Source organism: Bufo bufo, chromosome 1, assembly GCF_905171765.1.
Source record: "Bufo bufo chromosome 1, aBufBuf1.1, whole genome shotgun sequence".
Lineage (NCBI taxonomy): Eukaryota > Metazoa > Chordata > Amphibia > Anura > Bufonidae > Bufo > Bufo bufo.
Window position 1 is genome coordinate 842,133,744 of NC_053389.1, and position 22,345 is coordinate 842,156,088.

The 22,345-nt window shown below is 49.1% G+C and overlaps 1 protein-coding gene across 10 annotated transcripts in view; it reads right to left on the reverse strand.

Moving 5' to 3' along the window:
- LOC120986730 (monocarboxylate transporter 13-like) overlaps positions 1-22,345 on the reverse strand; it is a 144,714-nt gene that overhangs the window by 8,040 nt on the left and 114,329 nt on the right. For all 10 annotated transcript variants that reach the window (XM_040415442.1, XM_040415436.1, XM_040415439.1 and 7 more), the window contains one exon: positions 6,184-6,327. In XM_040415442.1, coding sequence (XP_040271376.1) covers positions 6,184-6,327 — 144 coding nt within the window. The remainder of the gene's footprint in view (positions 1-6,183; positions 6,328-22,345) is intronic.

Consider the following 22,345-nt stretch of genomic DNA (forward strand, 5'->3'; position numbering starts at 1 on the left):
AGCTATGAGCCTGCCCCTCCTCCTGCAGGGTGACACAGACAGAGGGGAGCTATGAGCCTGCCCCTCCTCCTGCAGGGTGATACAGACAGAAGAGAGCTATGAGCCTGCCCCTCCTCCTGCAGGGTGATACAGACAGAAGAGAGCTATGAGCCTGCCCCTCCTCCTGCAGGGTGATACAGACAGAAGAGAGCTATGAGCCTGCCCCTCCTCCTGCAGGGTGATACAGATAGAAGAGAGCTATTAGCCTGCCCCTCCTCCTGCAGGGTGATACAGACAGAAGAGAGCTATGAGCCTGCCCCTCCCCCTGCAGGGTGATACAGACAGAAGAGAGCTATGAGCCTGCCCCTCCCCCTGCAGGGTGATACAGACAGAAGAGAGCTATGAGCCTGCCCCTCCTCCTGCAGGGTGATACAGACAGAAGAGAGCTATGAGCCTGCCCCTCCCCCTGCAGGGTGATACAGACAGAAGAGAGCTATGAGCCTGCCCCTCCCCCTGCAGGGTGATACAGACAGAAGAGAGCTATGAGCCTGCCCCTCCTCCTACAGGGTGATACAGACAGAAGAGAGCTATGAGCCTGCCCCTCCTCCTGCAGGGTGATCCAGACAGAGAGAGCTATGAGCCTGCCCCTCCTCCTGCAGGGTGATACAGACAGAAGAGAGCTATGAGCCTGCCCCTCCTACTGCAGGGTGATACAGACAGAGGAGAGCTATGAGCCTGCCCCTCCTCCTGCAGGGTGATACAGACAGAAGAGAGCTATGAGCCTGCCCCTCCTCCTGCAGGGTGATACAGACAGAAGAGAGCTATGAGCCTGCCCCTCCTCCTGCAGGGTGATACAGACAGAAGAGAGCTATGAGCCTGCCCCTCCTCCTGCAGGGTGATACAGACAGAAGAGAGCTATGAGCCTGCCCCGCCCCCTGCAGGGTGATACAGACAGAAGAGAGCTATGAGCCTGCCCCTCCTCCTGCAGGGTGATACAGACAGAAGAGAGCTATGAGCCTGCCCCCTGCAGGGTGATACAGACAGCTCTCTTCTGCCCCCTGCAGGGTGATACAGACAGAAGAGAGCTATGAGCCTGCCCCTCCTCCTGCAGGGAGATACAGACAGAAGAGAGCTATGAGCCTGCCCCTCCTCCTGCAGGGTGATACAGACAGAAGAGAGCTATGAGCCTGCCCCTCCTCCTGCAGGGTGATACATACAGAAGAGAGCTATGAGCCTGCCCCTCCTCCTGCAGGGTGATACAGACAGAAGAGAGCTATGAGCCTGCCCCTCCTCCTGCAGGGTGATACATACAGAAGAGAGCTATGAGCTTGCCCCTCCTCCTGCAGGGTGATACAGACAGAAGAGAGCTATGAGCCTGCCTCTCCTCCTGCAGGGTGATACAGACAGAAGAGAGCTATGAGCCTGCCCCTCCTCCTGCAGGGTGATACAGACTGGAGAGCTATGAGCCTGCCCCTCCTCCTGCAGGGTGATACAGACAGAAGAGAGCTATGAGCTTGCCCCTCCTCCTGCAGGGTGATACAGACAGAAGAGAGCTATGAGCCTGCCCCTCCCCCTGCAGGGTGATACAGACAGAAGAGAGCTATGAGCCTGCCCCTCCCCCTGCAGGGTGATACAGACAGAAGAGAGCTATGAGCCTGCCCCTCCCCCTGCAGGGTGATACAGACAGAAGAGAGCTATGAGCCTGCCCCTCCTCCTGCAGGGTGATACAGACAGAAGAGAGCTATGAGCCTGCCCCTCCTCCTGCAGGGTGATACAGACAGAAGAGAGCTATGAGCCTGCCCCTCCTCCTGCAGTGTGATACAGACAGAAGAGAGCTATGAGCCTGCCCCTCCTCCTGCAGGGTGATACATACAGAAGAGAGCTATGAGCCTGCCCCTCCTCCTGCAGGGTGATACAGACAGAAGAGAGCTATGAGCCTGCCCCTCTTCCTGCAGGGTGATACAGACAGAAGAGAGCTATGAGCCTGCCCCTCCTCCTGCAGGGTGATACAGACAGAAGAGAGCTATGAGCCTGCCCCTCCTCCTGCAGGGTGATACAGACAGAAGAGAGCTATGAGCCTGCCCCTCCCCCTGCAGGGTGATACAGACAGAAGAGAGCTATGAGCCTGCCCCTCCCCCTGCAGGGTGATACAGACAGAAGAGAGCTATGAGCCTGCCCCTCCCCCTGCAGGGTGATACAGACAGAAGAGAGCTATGAGCCTGCCCCTCCTCCTGCAGGGTGATACAGACAGAAGAGAGCTATGAGCCTGCCCCTCCTACTGCAGGGTGATACAGACAGAGGAGAGCTATGAGCCTGCCCCTCCTCCTGCAGGGTGATACAGACAGAAGAGAGCTATGAGCCTGCCCCTCCTCCTGCAGGGTGATACAGACAGAAGAGAGCTATGAGCCCGCCCCTCCTCCTGCAGGGTGATACAGACAGAAGAGAGCTATGAGCCTGCCCCTCCTCCTGCAGGGTGATACAGACAGAAGAGAGCTATGAGCCTGCCCCTCCTCCTGCAGGGTGATACAGACAGAAGAGAGCTATGAGCCTGCCCCTCCTCCTGCAGGGTGATACAGACAGAAGAGAGCTATGAGCCTGCCCCTCCTCCTGCAGGGTGATACAGACAGAAGAGAGCTATGAGCCTGCCCCTCCTCCTGCAGGGTGATATAGACAGAAGAGAGCTATGAGCCTGCCCCGCCCCCTGCAGGGTGATACAGACAGAAGAGAGCTATGAGCCTGCCCCGCCCCCTGCAGGGTGATACAGACAGAAGAGAGCTATGAGCCTGCCCCGCCCCCTGCAGGGTGATACAGACAGAAGAGAGCTATGAGCCTGCCCCTCCTCCTGCAGGGTGATACAGACAGAAGAGAGCTCTGAGCCTGCCCCTCCTCCTGCAGGGTGATACAGACAGAAGAGAGCTATGAGCCTGCCCCTCCTCCTGCAGGGTGATACAGACAGAAGAGAGCTATGAGCCTGCCCCTCCTCCTGCAGGGTGATATAGACAGATAAGAGCTATGAGCCTGCCCCTCCTCCTGCAGGGTGATACAGACAGAAGAGAGCTACGCGCCTGCCCTTGCTCCTGCGAGGCGGTACAGTAGAGCGCTATGGGCCTGCCCTTCCTCCTGCGTGGCGGTACAGTAGAGCGCTATGGGACTGCCCTTACTCCCGCGGGGCAGTACAGTAGAGCGCTATGGGACTGCCCTTACTCCCGCTGGGCGGTACAGTAGAGCGCTATGAGCATGCCCTTCCTCCTACGGGGCGGTACAGTAGAGGGCTATGAGCATGCCCTTCCTCCTGCGGGGCGGTACAGTAGAGCGCTATGGGCCTGCCCTTCCTCCTGCGGGGCGGTACGGTAGAGCACTATCGGCCTGCCCTTCCTCCTGCGGGGCGGTACAGTAGAGGGCTATGGGCCTGCCCTTCCTCCTGCGGGGCGGTACGGTAGAGGGCTATGGGCCTGCCCTTCCTCCTGCGGGGCGGTACGGTAGAGGGCTATGGGCCTGCCCTTCCTCCTGCGGGGCGGTACGGTAGAGGGCTATGGGCCTGCCCTTCCTCCTGCGTGGCGGTACAGTAGAGCGCTATGAGCATGCCCCTCCCCTGCGTGGCGGTACAGTAGAGAGCTATGGGCCTGCCCTTCCTCCTGCGTGGCGGTACAGTAGGGAGCTATGGGCCTGCCCTTCCTCCTGTGGGGCGGTACAGTAGAGCGCTATGAGCATGCCCCTCCCCTGCGTGGCGGTACAGTAGAGAGCTATGGGCCTGCCCTTCCTCCTGCGTGGCGGTACAGTAGGGAGCTATGGGCCTGCCCTTCCTCCTGTGGGGCGGTACAGTAGAGCACTATGAGCATGCCCTTGCTCCTACGGGGCGGTACAGTAGGGAGCTATGAGCATGCCCCTCCCCCTGTGTGGCGGTACAGTAGAGCACTATGGGCCTGCCCTTCCTCCTGCGTGTCGGTACAGTAGAGGGCTATGAGCATGCCCTTCCTCCTGCGGGGCGGTACAGTAGAGGGCTATGAGCATGCCCCTCCCCCTGTGTGGCAGTACAGTAGAGCACTATGGGCCTGCCCCTCCCCCTGTGTGGCGGTACAGTAGAGCGCTATGAGCATGCCCCTCCCCCTGTGTGGCGGTACAGTAGAGCGCTATGAGCATGCCCTTCCTCCTACGGGGCGGTACAGTAGAGGGCTATGAGCATGCCCCTCCCCCTGTGTGGCGGTACAGTAGAGCGCTATGAGCATGCCCTTCCTCCTATGGGGCGGTACAGTAGGGAGCTATGAGCATGCCCCTCCCCCTGTGTGGCGGTACAGTAGAGCGCTATGAGCATGCCCTTCCTCCTACGGGGCGGTACAGTAGGGAGCTATGAGCATGCTCCTCCCCCTTGGTGGCGGTACAGTAGAGCGCTATGAGCATGCCCTTCCTCCTACGGGGCGGTACAGTAGAGCGCTATGAGCATGCCCTTCCTCCTGCGGGGCGGTACAGTAGAGCGCTATGGGCCTGCCCTTCCTCCTGCGGGGCGGTACAGTAGAGCACTATGGGCCTGCCCTTCCTCCTGCGGGGCGGTACAGTAGAGGGCTATGGGCCTGCCCTTCCTCCTGCGGGGCGGTACGGTAGAGGGCTATGGGCCTGCCCTTCCTCCTGCGGGGCGGTACGGTAGAGGGCTATGGGCCTGCCCTTCCTCCTGCGGGGCGGTACGGTAGAGGGCTATGGGCCTGCCCTTCCTCCTGCGGGGCGGTACGGTAGAGCGCTATGGGCCTGCCCTTCCTCCTGCGTGGCGGTACAGTAGAGCGCTATGAGCATGCCCCTCCCCTGCGTGGCGGTACAGTAGAGAGCTATGGGCCTGCCCTTCCTCCTGCGTGGCGGTACAGTAGGGAGCTATGGGCCTGCCCTTCCTCCTGTGGGGCGGTACAGTAGAGCACTATGAGCATGCCCTTGCTCCTACGGGGCGGTACAGTAGGGAGCTATGAGCATGCCCCTCCCCCTGTGTGACGGTACAGTAGAGCACTATGGGCCTGCCCTTCCTCCTGCGTGTCGGTACAGTAGAGGGCTATGAGCATGCCCTTCCTCCTGCGGGGCGGTACAGTAGAGGGCTATGAGCATGCCCCTCCCCCTGTGTGGCAGTACAGTAGAGCACTATGGGCCTGCCCCTCCCCCTGTGTGGCGGTACAGTAGAGCGCTATGAGCATGCCCCTCCCCCTGTGTGGCGGTACAGTAGAGCGCTATGAGCATGCCCTTCCTCCTACGGGGCGGTAAAGTAGAGGGCTATGAGCATGCCCCTCCCCCTGTGTGGCGGTACAGTAGAGCACTATGAGCATGCCCTTCCTCCTACGGGGCGGTACAGTAGGGAGCTATGAGCATGCCCCTCCCCCTGTGTGGCGGTACAGTAGAGCGCTATGAGCATGCCCTTCCTCCTACGGGGCGGTACAGTAGAGCGCTATGAGCATGCCCCTCCCCCTGTGTGGCGGTACAGTAGAGCGCTATGAGCATGCCCCTCCCCCTGTGTGGCGGTACAGTAGGGAGCTATGAGCATGCCCCTCCCCCTGTGTGGCGTTACAGTAGAGCGCTATGAGCATGCCCCTCCCCCTGTGTGGCGGTACATTACGGAGCTATGAGCATGCTCCTCCCCCTGTGTGGCGGTACAGTAGGGAGCTATGAGCATGCCCCTCCCCCCGGTACAGTAGGGAGCTATGAGCATGCCCCTCCCCCTGTGTGGCGGTACAGTAGAGCGCTATGAGCATGCCCTTCCTCCTACGGGGCGGTACAGTAGGGAGCTATGAGCATGCCCCTCCCCCTGTGTGGCGGTACAGTAGAGCGCTATGAGCATGCCCTTCCTCCTACGGGGCGGTACAGTAGAGCGCTATGAGCATGCCCCTCCCCCTGTGTGGCGGTACAGTGGGGAGCTATGAGCATGCCCCTCCCCCTGTGTGGCGGTACAGTAGAGCGCTATGAGCATGCCCCTCCCCCTGTGTGGCGGTACAGTAGGGAGCTATGAGCATGCCCCTCCCCCTGTGTGGCGGTACAGTAGAGCGCTATGAGCATGCCCCTCCCCCTGTGTGGCGGTACATTAGGGAGCTATGAGCATGCCCCTCCCCCTGTGTGGCAGTACAGTAGGGAGCTATGAGCATGCCCCTCCCCCTGTGTGGCGGTACAGTAGGGAGCTATGAGCATGCCCCTCCCCCCGGTACAGTAGAGCGCTATGGGCCATATAGCGTAGCTCACCTGACACTCCTCCGATGCTCAGGTAAAGTTGGTAGAGTTCTGTGGAGAATGAAGCTAAAAACATCCCAAGAAACGAAAGGAAACCTCCAAAAATGACGACCGGACGGGATCCAAACCGAAGGGCGAGTGCACAGCCCAGGGGACCTGGAGAGAAGAGCAATATTATGAGGACGATGACCACGCGGGGCCCTTCCTGCTTTTGGGCCCCTTTTCTACCTGATGAATCAATCTCTAGTGCCGCTACTGGTGAAGAGCCCTGACATATGACCACTCTGGAATCCAGCATCCGATAAAAGCCTGAAGCCGTGAAAAACTGCCACATAAAACCCCTGCGCGTTTCGGATCTAGACACGGCGACCCTCACTCGTGGCATAAAGATGTGTGACAAGGACATAACTGTGCAGGGAGCACAGATGACACGACGAGATAAGTGGGACGGAGCCGGTGGCACTCTCAGTGGCCGTTCACACAGTAGTCGGCTAACGCTGAAGACTTACAGATATACAAATCAAAGGAAACTATCAGGAATGTGAGATCAGATTTGTGATTGTGCCCTGGGACGCAGGCATCAACCCGCTTCCCTATATAAAGCTTTCTTCTATGGTTCTCGCCCCTTTCAGGCCCTGGACCACCATGAAGATACATCACCATTGTGCCCTGGGACGCAGGCATCAACCTGCTTCCCTATATAAAGCTTTCTTCTATGGTTCTCGCCCCTTTCAGGCCCTGGACCACCATGAAGATACATCACCATTGTGCCCTGGGACGCAGGCATCAACCTGCTTCCCTATATAAAGCTTTCTTCTATGGTTCTCGCCCCTTTCAGGCCCTGGACCACCATGAAGATACATCACCATTGTGCCCTGGGACGCAGGCATCAACCTGCTTCCCTATATAAAGCTTTCTTCTATGGTTCTCGCCCCTTTCAGGCCCTGGACCACCATGAAGATACATCACCATTGTGCCCTGGGACGCAGGCATCAACCCGCTTCCCTATATAAAGCTTTCTTCTATGGTTCTCGCCCCTTTCAGGCCCTGGACCACCATGAAGATACATCACCATTGTGCCCTGGGACGCAGGCATCAACCTGTTTCCCTATATAAAGCTTTCTTCTATGGTTCTCGCCCCTTTCAGGCCCTGGACCACCATGAAGATACATCACCATTGTGCCCTGGGACGCAGGCATCAACCTGCTTCCCTATATAAAGCTTTCTTCTATGGGTCTCGCCCCTTTCAGGCCCTGACCACCATGAAGATACATCACCATTGTGCCCTGGGACGCAGGCATCAACCTGTTTCCCTATATAAAGCTTTCTTCTATGGTTCTCGCCCCTTTCAGGCCCTGGACCACCATGAAGATACATCACCATTGTGCCCTGGGACGCAGGCATCAACCTGCTTCCCTATATAAAGCTTTCTTCTATGGTTCTCGCCCCTTTCAGGCCCTGGACCACCATGAAGATACATCACCATTGTGCCCTGGGACGCAGGCATCAACCTGTTTCCCTATATAAAGCTTTCTTCTATGGTTCTCGCCCCTTTCAGGCCCTGGACCACCATGAAGATACATCACCATTGTGCCCTGGGACGCAGGCATCAACCCGCTTCCCTATATAAAGCTTTCTTCTATGGTTCTCGCCCCTTTCAGGCCCTGGACCACCATGAAGATACATCACCATTGTGCCCTGGGACGCAGGCATCAACCTGTTTCCCTATATAAAGCTTTCTTCTAGGGCACTCGCCCCTTTCAGGCCCTGGACCACCATGAAGATACATCACCATTGTGCCCTGGGACGCAGGCATCAACCTGCTTCCCTATATAAAGCTTTCTTCTATGGTTCTCGCCCCTTTCAGGCCCTGGACCACCATGAAGATACATCACCATTGTGCCCTGGGACGCAGGCATCAACCTGCTTCCCTATATAAAGCTTTCTTCTATGGTTCTCGCCCCTTTCAGGCCCTGGAGCACCATGAAGATACATCACCATTGTGCCCTGGGACGCAGGCATCAACCTGCTTCCCTATATAAAGCTTTCTTCTAGGGGTCTCACCCCTTTCAGGCCCTGGACCACCATGAAGATACATCACCATTGTGCCCTGGGACGCAGGCATCAACCTGTTTCCCTATATAAAGCTTTCTTCTAGGGCACTCGCCCCTTTCAGGCCCTGGACCACCATGAAGATACATCACCATTGTGCCCTGGGACGCAGGCATCAACCCGCTTCCCTATATAAAGCTTTCTTCTATGGTTCTCGCCCCTTTCAGGCCCTGACCACCATGAAGATACATCACCATTGTGCCAGGCAGGGAAATGCAGAGCAGCTGGTTTTATAGTGCGGGATATCTGATAGGGGTTCTGCAGTCCTCTCCTGCGTGGGGCACCCCATGTAATGTAACTGACAAACACTGCACGTTATCACAGTAGTGTTACAATCCACATAAGGAAGAGCAAATCAATTTCACAAAAACTTGTCCCCCAAAAAAATCCAAAACTTTTGCAATTTGTTGTGAATTATACACATAAAAAAAGAGCGCAGAGCCATTTTACTGTGAGAATTGAGGAGAAATACCACAGGGGAGGAAGAAGGAGGATACTCTTGCCCTGACTCTCTCAGAGACTGACAAACACCCTAGATCAGCCAATCAGGGGGCAGCATGTAGGAAGGTGCCCTAACCCTGCCCTTGCAGGAAGCTGTGCTGTGGCTCTGCCTCTGCAGACTGCAACTCTGAGCTAGGGACACTGTAAGGAGAGTACCGGGAGGGAGTAGGTGATAGGGACAGTATAAGAAGATTATAGGGAGGGAATAGGTGATAGGGAGGGACAGTATAAGAAGATGATAGGGAGGGACGGTATAAGAAGATTATAGGGAGGGAATAGGTGATAGGGATATTGTAAGGAGAGTATCGGGAGGGAGTAGGTAATAGGGACAGTATAAGAAGATTATAGGGAGGGAATAGGTGATAGGGACAGTATGAGAAGATTATAGGGAGGGAGTAGGTAATAGGGACAGTATAAGAAGATGATAGGGAGGGAATAGGTGATAGGGACAGTATGAGAAGATTATAGATAGGGACAGTATGAGAAGATTATAGGGAGGGAATAGGTGATAGGGACAGTATGAGAAGATTATAGGGAGGGAATAGGTGATAGGGAGGGACAGTATAAGAAGATTATAGGGAGGGAAAAGGTGATAGGGACAGTATAAGAAGATGATAGGGAGGGACGGTATAAGAAGATTATAGGGAGGGAATAGGTGATAGGGACATTGTAAGGAGAGTATCGGGAGGGAGTAGGTCATAGGGACAGTATAAGAAGATTATAGGGAGGGAATAGGTGATAGGGACAGTATAAGAAGATTATAGGGAGGGAATAGGTGATAGGGACATTGTAAGGAGAGTATCGGGAGGGAGTAGGTAATAGGGACAGTATAAGAAGATTATAGGGAGGGAATAGGTGATAGGGACAGTATGAGAAGATTATAGGGAGGGAGTAGGTAATAGGGACAGTATAAGAAGATTATAGGGAGGGAATAGGTGATAGGGACAGTATGAGAAGATTATAGATAGGGACAGTATGAGAAGATTATAGGGAGGGAATAGGTGATAGGGAGGGACAGTATAAGAAGATTATAGGGAGGGAATAGGTGATAGGGACATTGTAAGGAGAGTATCGGGAGGGAGTAGGTAATAGGGACAGTATAAGAAGATTATAGGGAGGGAATAGGTGATAGGGACAGTATGAGAAGATTATAGGGAGGGAGTAGGTAATAGGGACAGTATAAGAAGATTATAGGGAGGGAATAGGTGATAGGGACAGTATAAGAAGATTATAGGGAGGGAATAGGTGATAAGGACATTGTAAGGAGAGTATCGGGAGGGAGTAGGTAATAGGGACAGTATAAGAAGATTATAGGGAGGGAATAGGTGATAGGGACAGTATGAGAAGATTATAGGGAGGGAGTAGGTAATAGGGACAGTATAAGAAGATTATAGGGAGGGAATAGGTGATAGGGACAGTATGAGAAGATTATAGATAGGGACAATATGAGAAGATTATAGGGAGGGAATAGGTGATAGAGACAGTATAAGAAGATTATAGGGAGGGAATAGGTGATAGTGACAGTATAAGAAGATTATAGGGAGGGAATAGGTGATAGGGACAGTATAAGATGATTATAGGGAGAGAATAGGTGATAGGGAGGGACAGTATAAGAAGATTATAGGGAGAGAATAGGTGATAGGGAGGGACAGTATAAGAAGATTATAGGGAGGGAATAGGTCATAGGGGCAGTATAAGAAGATTATAGGGAGGGAATAGGTGATAGGGTATAAGAAGATTATAGGGAGGGAATAGGTGATAGGGACAGTATAAGAAGATTATAGGGAGGGAATAGGTGATAGGGAGGGACAGTATAAGAAGATTATAGGGAGGGAATAGGTGATAGGGAGGGACAGTATAAGAAGATTATAGGGAGGGAATAGGTGATAGGGAGGGACGGTATAAGAAGATTATAGATAGGGACAGTATGAGAAGATTATAGGGAGGGAATAGGTGATAGGGACAGTATAAGAAGATTATAGGGAGGGAATAGGTGATAGGAAGGGACAGTATAAGAAGATTATAGGGAGGGAGTAGGTAATAGGGACAGTATAAGAAGATTATAGGGAGGGAATAGGTGATAGGGACAGTATGAGAAGATTATAGGGAGAGAGTAGGTAATAGGGACAGTATAAGAAGATTATAGGGAGGGAATAGGTGATAGGGACAGTATGAGAAGATTATAGATAGGGACAATATGAGAAGATTATAGGGAGGGAATAGGTGATAGAGACAGTATAAGAAGATTATAGGGAGGGAATAGGTGATAGTGACAGTATAAGAAGATTATAGGGAGGGAATAGGTGATAGGGACAGTATAAGATGATTATAGGGAGAGAATAGGTGATAGGGAGGGACAGTATAAGAAGATTATAGGGAGAGAATAGGTGATAGGGAGGGACAGTATAAGAAGATTATAGGGAGGGAATAGGTCATAGGGGCAGTATAAGAAGATTATAGGGAGGGAATAGGTGATAGGGTATAAGAAGATTATAGGGAGGGAATAGGTGATAGGGACAGTATAAGAAGATTATAGGGAGGGAATAGGTGATAGGGAGGGACGGTATAAGAAGATTATAGATAGGGACAGTATGAGAAGATTATAGGGAGGGAATAGGTGATAGGGACAGTATGAGAAGATTATAGGGAGGGAGTAGGTAATAGGGACAGTATAAGAAGATGATAGGGAGGGAATAGGTGATAGGGAGGGACAGTATAAGAAGATTATAGGGAGGGAAAAGGTGATAGGGACAGTATAAGAAGATGATAGGGAGGGAATAGGTGATAGGGACAGTATGAGAAGATTATAGATAGGGACAGTATGAGAAGATTATAGGGAGGGAATAGGTGATAGGGACAGTATGAGAAGATTATAGGGAGGGAATAGGTGATAGGGAGGGACAGTATAAGAAGATTATAGGGAGGGAAAAGGTGATAGGGACAGTATAAGAAGATGATAGGGAGGGACGGTATAAGAAGATTATAGGGAGGGAATAGGTGATAGGGACATTGTAAGGAGAGTATCGGGAGGGAGTAGGTAATAGGGACAGTATAAGAAGATTATAGGGAGGGAATAGGTGATAGGGACAGTATAAGAAGATTATAGGGAGGGAATAGGTGATAGGGACATTGTAAGGAGAGTATCGGGAGGGAGTAGGTAATAGGGACAGTATAAGAAGATTATAGGGAGGGAATAGGTGATAGGGACAGTATGAGAAGATTATAGGGAGGGAGTAGGTAATAGGGACAGTATAGGAAGATTATAGGGAGGGAATAGGTGATAGGGACAGTATAAGAAGATTATAGGGAGGGAATAGGTGATAGGGACATTGTAAGGAGAGTATCGGGAGGGAGTAGGTAATAGGGACAGTATAAGAAGATTATAGGGAGGGAATAGGTGATAGGGACAGTATGAGAAGATTATAGGGAGGGAGTAGGTAATAGGGACAGTATAAGAAGATTATAGGGAGGGAATAGGTGATAGGGACAGTATGAGAAGATTATAGATAGGGACAATATGAGAAGATTATAGGGAGGGAATAGGTGATAGAGACAGTATAAGAAGATTATAGGGAGGGAATAGGTGATAGTGACAGTATAAGAAGATTATAGGGAGGGAATAGGTGATAGGGACAGTATAAGATGATTATAGGGAGAGAATAGGTGATAGGGAGGGACAGTATAAGAAGATTATAGGGAGAGAATAGGTGATAGGGAGGGACAGTATAAGAAGATTATAGGGAGGGAATAGGTCATAGGGGCAGTATAAGAAGATTATAGGGAGGGAATAGGTGATAGGGTATAAGAAGATTATAGGGAGGGAATAGGTGATAGGGACAGTATAAGAAGATTATAGGGAGGGAATAGGTGATAGGGAGGGACAGTATAAGAAGATTATAGGGAGGGAATAGGTGATAGGGACAGTATAAGAAGATTATAGGGAGGGAATAGGTGATAGGGACAGTATGAGAAGATTATAGATAGGGACAATATGAGAAGATTATAGGGAGGGAATAGGTGATAGAGACAGTATAAGAAGATTATAGGGAGGGAATAGGTGATAGTGACAGTATAAGAAGATTATAGGGAGGGAATAGGTGATAGGGACAGTATAAGATGATTATAGGGAGAGAATAGGTGATAGGGAGGGACAGTATAAGAAGATTATAGGGAGAGAATAGGTGATAGGGAGGGACAGTATAAGAAGATTATAGGGAGGGAATAGGTGATAGGGTATAAGAAGATTATAGGGAGGGAATAGGTGATAGGGACAGTATAAGAAGATTATAGGGAGGGAATAGGTGATAGGGAGGGACGGTATAAGAAGATTATAGATAGGGACAGTATGAGAAGATTATAGGGAGGGAATAGGTGATAGGGACAGTATGAGAAGATTATAGGGAGGGAGTAGGTAATAGGGACAGTATAAGAAGATGATAGGGAGGGAATAGGTGATAGGGACAGTATGAGAAGATTATAGATAGGGACAGTATGAGAAGATTATAGGGAGGGAATAGGTGATAGGGACAGTATGAGAAGATTATAGGGAGGGAATAGGTGATAGGGAGGGACAGTATAAGAAGATTATAGGGAGGGAAAAGGTGATAGGGACAGTATAAGAAGATGATAGGGAGGGACGGTATAAGAAGATTATAGGGAGGGAATAGGTGATAGGGACATTGTAAGGAGAGTATCGGGAGGGAGTAGGTAATAGGGACAGTATAAGAAGATTATAGGGAGGGAATAGGTGATAGGGACAGTATAAGAAGATTATAGGGAGGGAATAGGTGATAGGGACATTGTAAGGAGAGTATCGGGAGGGAGTAGGTAATAGGGACAGTATAAGAAGATTATAGGGAGGGAATAGGTGATAGGGACAGTATGAGAAGATTATAGGGAGGGAGTAGGTAATAGGGACAGTATAAGATGATTATAGGGAGGGAATAGGTGATAGGGACAGTATGAGAAGATTATAGATAGGGACAGTATGAGAAGATTATAGGGAGGGAATAGGTGATAGGGAGGGACAGTATAAGAAGATTATAGGGAGGGAATAGGTGATAGGGACATTGTAAGGAGAGTATCGGGAGGGAGTAGGTAATAGGGACAGTATAAGAAGATTATAGGGAGGGAATAGGTGATAGGGACAGTATGAGAAGATTATAGGGAGGGAGTAGGTAATAGGGACAGTATAAGAAGATTATAGGGAGGGAATAGGTGATAGGGACAGTATGAGAAGATTATAGGGAGGGAGTAGGTAATAGGGACAGTATAAGAAGATTATAGGGAGGGAATAGGTGATAGGGACAGTATAAGAAGATTATAGGGAGGGAATAGGTGATAAGGACATTGTAAGGAGAGTATCGGGAGGGAGTAGGTAATAGGGACAGTATAAGAAGATTATAGGGAGGGAATAGGTGATAGGGACAGTATGAGAAGATTATAGGGAGGGAGTAGGTAATAGGGACAGTATAAGAAGATTATAGGGAGGGAATAGGTGATAGGGACAGTATGAGAAGATTATAGATAGGGACAATATGAGAAGATTATAGGGAGGGAATAGGTGATAGAGACAGTATAAGAAGATTATAGGGAGGGAATAGGTGATAGTGACAGTATAAGAAGATTATAGGGAGGGAATAGGTGATAGGGACAGTATAAGATGATTATAGGGAGAGAATAGGTGATAGGGAGGGACAGTATAAGAAGATTATAGGGAGAGAATAGGTGATAGGGAGGGACAGTATAAGAAGATTATAGGGAGGGAATAGGTCATAGGGGCAGTATAAGAAGATTATAGGGAGGGAATAGGTGATAGGGTATAAGAAGATTATAGGGAGGGAATAGGTGATAGGGACAGTATAAGAAGATTATAGGGAGGGAATAGGTGATAGGGAGGGACGGTATAAGAAGATTATAGATAGGGACAGTATGAGAAGATTATAGGGAGGGAATAGGTGATAGGGACAGTATAAGAAGATTATAGGGAGGGAATAGGTGATAGGGAGGGACAGTATAAGAAGATTATAGGGAGGGAATAGGTGATAGGGACAGTATAAGAAGATTATAGGGAGGGAATAGGTGATGGGGAGGGACAGTATAAGAAGATTATAGGGGAATACATGATAGGGAAGGCCAGTATAAAAAAATTATTGGGAGGAAATAGTTAATAGGGAAGGCCAGTATAAGAAAATTATAGGGAGGGAACAGGTAATAGGAAGGGACAGTATAAGAAGATTATAGGGAGGGAATAAGTAATAGGGAGGGACAGTATAAAAAGATTATAAGGAGAGAATAGATGATAGAGAGAGACTGTAGAAGATTATAAGGAAAGAGTAGATGATGGGGAGGGACGGTATAAGAAGATTATAGGGGGGGATAGGTGATAGGGAGGGACAGTATAAGAAGATGATATGGGGAGGGGGAATAGGTGATAGGGAGGGACACTGTAAGGAGATTACCGGGAGGGAACAGGTGATAGGGAAGATCAGTATAAGAAGATTATAAGAAAGGAATAGAGGATAGGGAAGGCCAGTATAAGAGAATTATAGGGAGGGAATAGGTAATAGGAAGCGACAGTAGGGTTGCTGCGGGTATCGAACTATCAATACTTTTGTCCTGGTATCGATACGAAACCGGGATTTGACATTTATCAATACTCGGCTGCCCTACTGCACAGCCTAGCATAAGAGAACATAGAGCGCGCTGCTGTCAGCGCGCTCATGTTCCCTCAGCAGCACAGGGGAGAAGTAGTCACTCTCTCCCGCCCCCCTGTGCTGCAGCTGCCAATAAGAAGAGAGAGGGGCAGAGGAGGGGTGGGCGCACTGCGCCACCAATCATAGTTACCCTTTAATATAGGAGGCGGTGCCAGCAGCAGAATCACATAGCAGGCACCCTGCCTCTGACAGGAAGCTGGGATCAGCGGAAGTTAACCCCTCAGGTGCGGCACCTAAGGGGTTAACTGCCGCTGATCTGCTGCTGGCACCCACCTCCTGTATTAAAGGTTAATTATCATTGGTGGCGCAGTGCGTCCGCCCCCCTCCCTAGTATTAAAATCACTGGTGGCGCAGTGCACCCCCCCTCCTCAACCCCCCGTTATTAAAATCATTGGTGGCAGTGGCCACAGGGTCCCCTCCCCTTCTCATTGGTGGCCTCGATTGGTTACCATGGCAGCCAGGACGCTACTGAAGCCCTGGCTGCCATGGTAACATCCCTGCTGCTGTGTGTACTATGCACAGGGCACCAGGGAGAGTGTGAGGTCCTATTTACCCTAATAGAGCTCTATTAGGATCAATAGGACAAGGGATGAAAAGATCCCAGGTTCTGGCCCCTAAGGGAGGAAATAGTTATTAAATAAAAAGTTTTAAAAAAAAGTTTAAAAAAAAACACCAAAATATTAAGTATAAATCTCCCCCTTTCCCAATTTTACATATAAAATATATAAACAATAAATAAATAAACATATCACATATCGCCACGTCCGAAATGTCCAAACTATTAAAATATGCGGTGAACGCTGTAACAGAAAAAAAAATAAAAACTACGCGATTCACCATTTTTAAAAATACGGAATGCACGTGGCTTTTTTAGTGTTTTATTTTTTTCACATGGTATCGAGTATCGCAATACTTTTTTATGGTATTGAAATCGAATCAAAATTTTGGTATCGCAACAACCCTACTCCTGACCATGATTAATGAGAGGTAACATGGGGAGATCAGCCATCTACGGGACCCTGATTAATGAGAGGTAACATGGAGGGATCAGCCATGCTCCTGACCCCTATTAATGAGATGTAACATGGAGAGATCAGCCATGCTTCTGACTGTGATTAATGAGATGTAAGAAGGAGAGATCAGCCCTGGTCCGGATTCTTTTAAATGAGATGTAACAATAGGAAAATTGCCATGTTGATGACCCTGATTAATGAGATGTCACATTGAGAGATCAGTCATGCTCCTCATGATTAATGAGAGGTAATATGGAGAGATCAGGCAGGTTCCTGACCCTGATTAATGAGAGATCACCCATGCTTCTGAACCTGATTGAGATGTAACATGGAGAGACCAGCCATGCTACTAGCCCTGATTAATGAGAGGTAACATTGAGAGACCAGCCATGCTACTAGCCCTGATTAATGAGAGGTAACATTGAGAGATCAGTCATGCTCCTTGTAACGGAACGCCTAGCACCCCGATCGGGTACCTCCGTTGATAGGTGCTCCTAGTGCTTCCAGAGGACTCCAAGCACTCCACCTGACACCGTCAGCACTGCAGACCCCACGAACCGCCGAAGCTTGGTGGAGGTCTCGCCGTCTTCTACCCACCCTGGACCTACGACAAGGCTCCAGGCTCCAGTGGGTGAACCTCTCCTAATTGCAGAGAGCAGGAACCATGAACAAGCTCTTACAAGGGCTTATACTCAGGGGAGTATTGTGATATAGCAATCCCCAAGAGTGTAGTTATCCCATTCCCCAAACATGAGCCAAAACTTCATGAAGGTATAAAAACAGGAACTCTCTTTATTTTTACACACAAGCATTTTATACACATCTTCCAACAAAGTTACCACCCCAGGGTTTTGTAAAAACAGCCAATAACCACGTACAATACCCTCAGACACTCCCACACAAAATCCTCCCCTCTGTCCGTGATAGAATTACCTCACACTGGGTTGATGCAATCATCACAGACAGAGGAATACACAATATCCTCTGTCCTGGAGACAACCGAGAAGTAATTCAATTATCTCTCAGGACAAAGGACATCGCCAATACACACAGAGACAATGGAACAGACCTCCCTACTCAACGGATACAATGTCCCACCCTTTTCAATACACATAGACATTTAACATCCCAAAATGGCACGAATTAGACCAGGGTTCAAGTTAGTCCAAGTCCTTTGTGAACAAATGAGGCCTGGCTGATGAGAGGGCCCATAATCCTGGGGCAAGAGGCTAGTAGCCAGGCCCCTCCAAAACCCAGTGGCGAGGTTGGTTTCGCCACACATCTCCCCCTCCCAGGGAAGACTAACCAGATACCTGACCTCACGGTCAGTACCTGAGTTAGTCTGGCAGTCCAACCACAACCCAATACTGGACCTGTTGAATTTTGGGGCCTGGCTCTGTTCTGTATGTCCCCAGCTGTTAAGTGGGCATCTGCGACTCCTTGCTTCCTTGTGGTTCTCTAGCTTGGAGCTGTAGGTACTTGGTGGGCAGAGGCCGACTGCGCTCTGCCCAGATGCCAGCTCTTCCGCTGGGGTAGCCTGTGGGAAGTCCGGCTCTGAAGAAGGGGATAGGGGAGGACAGAGGCCAGCGGCGCTCTGCCCTGATGCCAGCACTTCAGCTGGGGTGCATGGTGCCAACTCCTGCTGGGTAGTAAATGAACGGTTAGGGCAGAGGCCAGCGGCGATCTGCTCTGATGCCAGCTCTTCTGCTGGAGAGGGGTCAGTGGGGTTTAAAGCCTTACCCACTACCCTCAGGATTGGGCTGGGAGAGAGCTGTGGAGGGGGGCTATCACTTACCCCCTTCTCTGGATACCCTATCTGTTGCTGGGGAGAGAGACCAACTGTCTCCCCTCCCTGTAGAGTATACTGCCGCTGGGTAGTGAGACCGGCTGTCTCCACTACCAGTGATTCTGGTTGTTGCAGAGATGAGGGACCGACAATCTCCTCTCCCTGTACTCCCAGTGGCAGTTGGGGATCTGGGCCGCCTGCCCAGCCACCCCGTTGGGACGGTGGAGTGACTACGGTCCCATCTCCACCTGCCGACTGGGGTTCCTCCCAGTACCAGTCTATGAAGTCCCCTACCTCCACAGTTGGTGAGGAAGTAGGGGATACCTCAGCTGTGACTTGCCAGGGGTAGGGCTGCAGGTCTGGGCCTGGTATCCAACTGTCTTGTATCTTGCGCTGGGCTTGAATGGAGCGAAACAACTGTTGATAATCTTGCTCTAGTTCCCACTCCCTTTGGACCAGAAAGGTCAGATCTGCCCTCACCCCGCTAGTTGTAGGCCAATTGTGCAAGTCCCACCTGTAGTCAGTAATGTCCCAAAATCTAGACTCTTCTGTGCTCCCAAAGTCAATGTCTTCAAAAGACTCCCACAATAAACCAGGGCAATTATATTCCTCACCTTCAGGCTTGGCGTACTCCTCCATCCATGGAGACTGTCGTACTGTGTCCCACCATAGTGCTTGGTAAGCGTCATCCAGCCAGGTTTCCTGCCATACCAGTGTCTCAAGCTCTGACACCCACTCCATCAATGGTTGCTCTCCCAGTAGAGGTAGTCGCAGCGCCAATCGCATTCGCAATTTCTGCTCCTCACTGGGAAGACTCTCACCTCTCCGACGCTGCACGTCCTCCAGGGCCTGGTGCCATACGCCTTTCCGCTCGGCATCCCTGTAATCCGGGTGATCTTCCTCATGGAATGCTGTGCAGGAACCAACCGCATCCATATTGCTGTAGCCAGGGGCGCTGTACGGATACTAGCGTTGCCCTCAATATACTCCACGAACGGTGTCTCCGAGCTGCTTCTCCTCACACTAGGACGCCATCCCACTGCTTGCCACCAATGTAACGGAACGCCTAGCACCCCGACCGGGTACCTCCGTCGATATATTCTCCTAGTGCTTCCAGAGGACTCCAAGCACTCCACTTGACACCGTCAGCACTGCAGACCCCACAAACCGCCGAAGCTTGGTGGAGGTCTCGCCGTCTCCTACCCACCCTGGACCTAAGCCAAGGCTCCAGGCTCCAGTGGGTGAACCTCTCCTAAATCCAGAGAAGAAGACAGTGGGGTAGCGTGGAGACGCTAAAAAGGACCACAGAGAGGCGCCAAAATCCCTAGTATTTAGGGTTATGATGTATATAACCGAAGAAAAAATAGAAACTTGAGTTATTAGATACACATAATTGGGGTGGCGATATTTTCACACTCACCGATTGTTGTGATTCTCATGGTAAATTCGTATATGGTATGCAGTTAAGCAGATATGGTATAAGGTAAATGTAAAATATTATACAAATATAAAATCAAGATATAAAATCAAATCAAAATTTCAGTGACTCACTTCACCCAGGAGGGTAATGTGGGATAAAGCACATAACACCCGCATCACACCTCCTGCGCCTGGATCGCCAGTAGAGTCTCACGGATGAACAATGATCACTCAGGAATTCTTGTTCATTCTTTAAGTTCTTTTATTCCAAAGCCAGGGTGGGGGAGTGAGCAGCTCGACGCGTTTCGGGGCCTCTTAATGGGTCCCCTTCATCAGGAGCATGTACAGTCATAATGCAGTGTAATGGGGTTTAAATAGCAAGTGAATACACAAAAAGACCGCCAAAAACGGCTTAAAATTCCGTCACTTCCGGTACTGCATGCGTTCCAGGGTGGAACGCACCGGAAGTGACGTCATATTTGTATCTAGAAGATCGGTTATATTAACAATAAGTATTGAGCATTTAAAAAGGCCTCATAGTATAGGGGTATGGTGAGGTGCTGTAAGGTAGGTTGGGGGCACGTACCAGGCTTATTAGGGAACGATCGTGTCCCTGTCTCTGTTGCGCCCACAGTGGAACGCATCCTCTACTTCCAGTGCGTTCCACCGTGGAACGCACCCGAAACCGGAAGTACCTCTCTAGACGGCAGTAGCTATTCTGCCAGCCGAAGAACATACAGAATAAGAGAAAGGGGGATGAAGGTGCCTAGATCTTAGGCTTACTCTAGTGTGGGATCTGGATATTGTGGGGGAATATAAAAATATATGTCTAAGGGTTTATTACAACGGTATATTTAAACTAAAGGAAGAGGTCACATGACCGTCTCCCTAGTCACATGATCGGAGGTTACATTTCTGCAGTCTTAATGTTATTAACAGAACTGATGTTGACAAGAGAAAAATATTACAGTTATTGACAGGAATGATGTTGACAAGATAATAAAAGAGAATAATGTTAGTAGTGCTGATATTTGACAGCATTGATCAGAGTACCATATGATAAGAATAGGATGTATATGTTTCTATACTTTGTTCTGTTGGAGTGGCTAATGGTATTGAGATTAGTGGAGATGGGGGAGTGTTGGAAAGAAACTGGTATTGACAAGATAATAAAAGAGAATAATATTAGTAGTGCTGATATTTGACAGCATTGATCAAAGTATCATATAATAATAATAATATAGTAAAAGAGAAAATGATAATAATGCCTAATAAATAGGAAATAAAAAATAAATAACTAAATGAGAAAAATATTGATAATCAGTTAATAGTATTGAATGGAGTAAAATTGGATAATAAATGTGGATAATAAATGTATAAATAGTAAAAGGTAAGTTAAAAAATTACGATAATATATAATAAATATACTATAATATGATAAAAATGCATGAATGGATATATATAAGATTTCCATATATATGTATAGTAGAAAAAATTAGAAAACCCTGAAGAGTCGATGCTACGTGGCAAAATATAAAGTATGGCAACGGTACATTTTTTTAGTAATTAGAATATTCTAAGCTTTCATTTAGGCAGAAAGGGGATAGGGTATTTAGTGTAAAGATCCAATACATCTCTTTTCGGCATAGCTGTTGATATGGTGAAGTAATGGTTTCTAACGGAGTAACTGTGAGGCCAGTTATGGAACCCTCATGTCGTTCAGAAAAATGGCGTGATACGCTGTGTGTCGGGACTTTTCGTTTAATATTCGATCTGTGTTCGCACATTCTTTCCCTAAGTGTTTGGGTAGTTCTACCGACATATTTTAAACCGCAGGGACATCTAAGGAGATATATAACATTGCTTGTCCCGCAGTTTAGATCTTGTTTTATTGTCCAGGGGCCCAAAGGACCTCCTGTTTCGATGGCCCTAGTGTCATGTGTGATCATCGCACAGCATTTGCATTTTTTGGTGCCACATTTAAAACAACCTTTTCTGATTAGCTGTGGAAAAATGGTTCTCGTGGGGGCTTGAAGTTTGGGACAGGACGGGGCGATGATGTTTTTGATGGTTTGTGCCCTTCTAAATGTTATGGACGGTAATTGGGGTAGTATATTTTTGAGGATAGGGTCTTTTAGCAGGATGTTCCAGTGTTTAATCACTACCTTTCTAATGTTCTGGTGGTCTCTATTATACCTAGTAATAAGGTTGTATTGGTATCCTTTCGGGTCAGTAGTTTTTGGGGGGGTGGTTTCAATGCTTCTCTTTGGTCTATTTTTAGAACCCTCTGAGTGGATGCTTTAATTAAACTTTTCGGGTATCCCTTTTCCAAGAAGCGATCCTTTAGAATTCCCAGTTGAGTTTTGAGGGTCTTTTCATTAGAGCAATTTCTCCGGATTCTTTTCATTTGCCCGTACGGTATATTTCTTTTCCATTTCGTGTAGTGGCAGCTGGAGTATTCTAGGTAGCTGTTGGAATCCACTTTTTTAAAATGGGTACTAGTGGTAATCTTGTTTGTGTTGATTTCGATATGTAGATCTAAAAACGTTGATTTCTTGGAGTCAAATTCGTGTGTGAATTGAAGACCCCAGTCATTCTGGTTTAGCATTAGTAAAAAAGATGTGAGT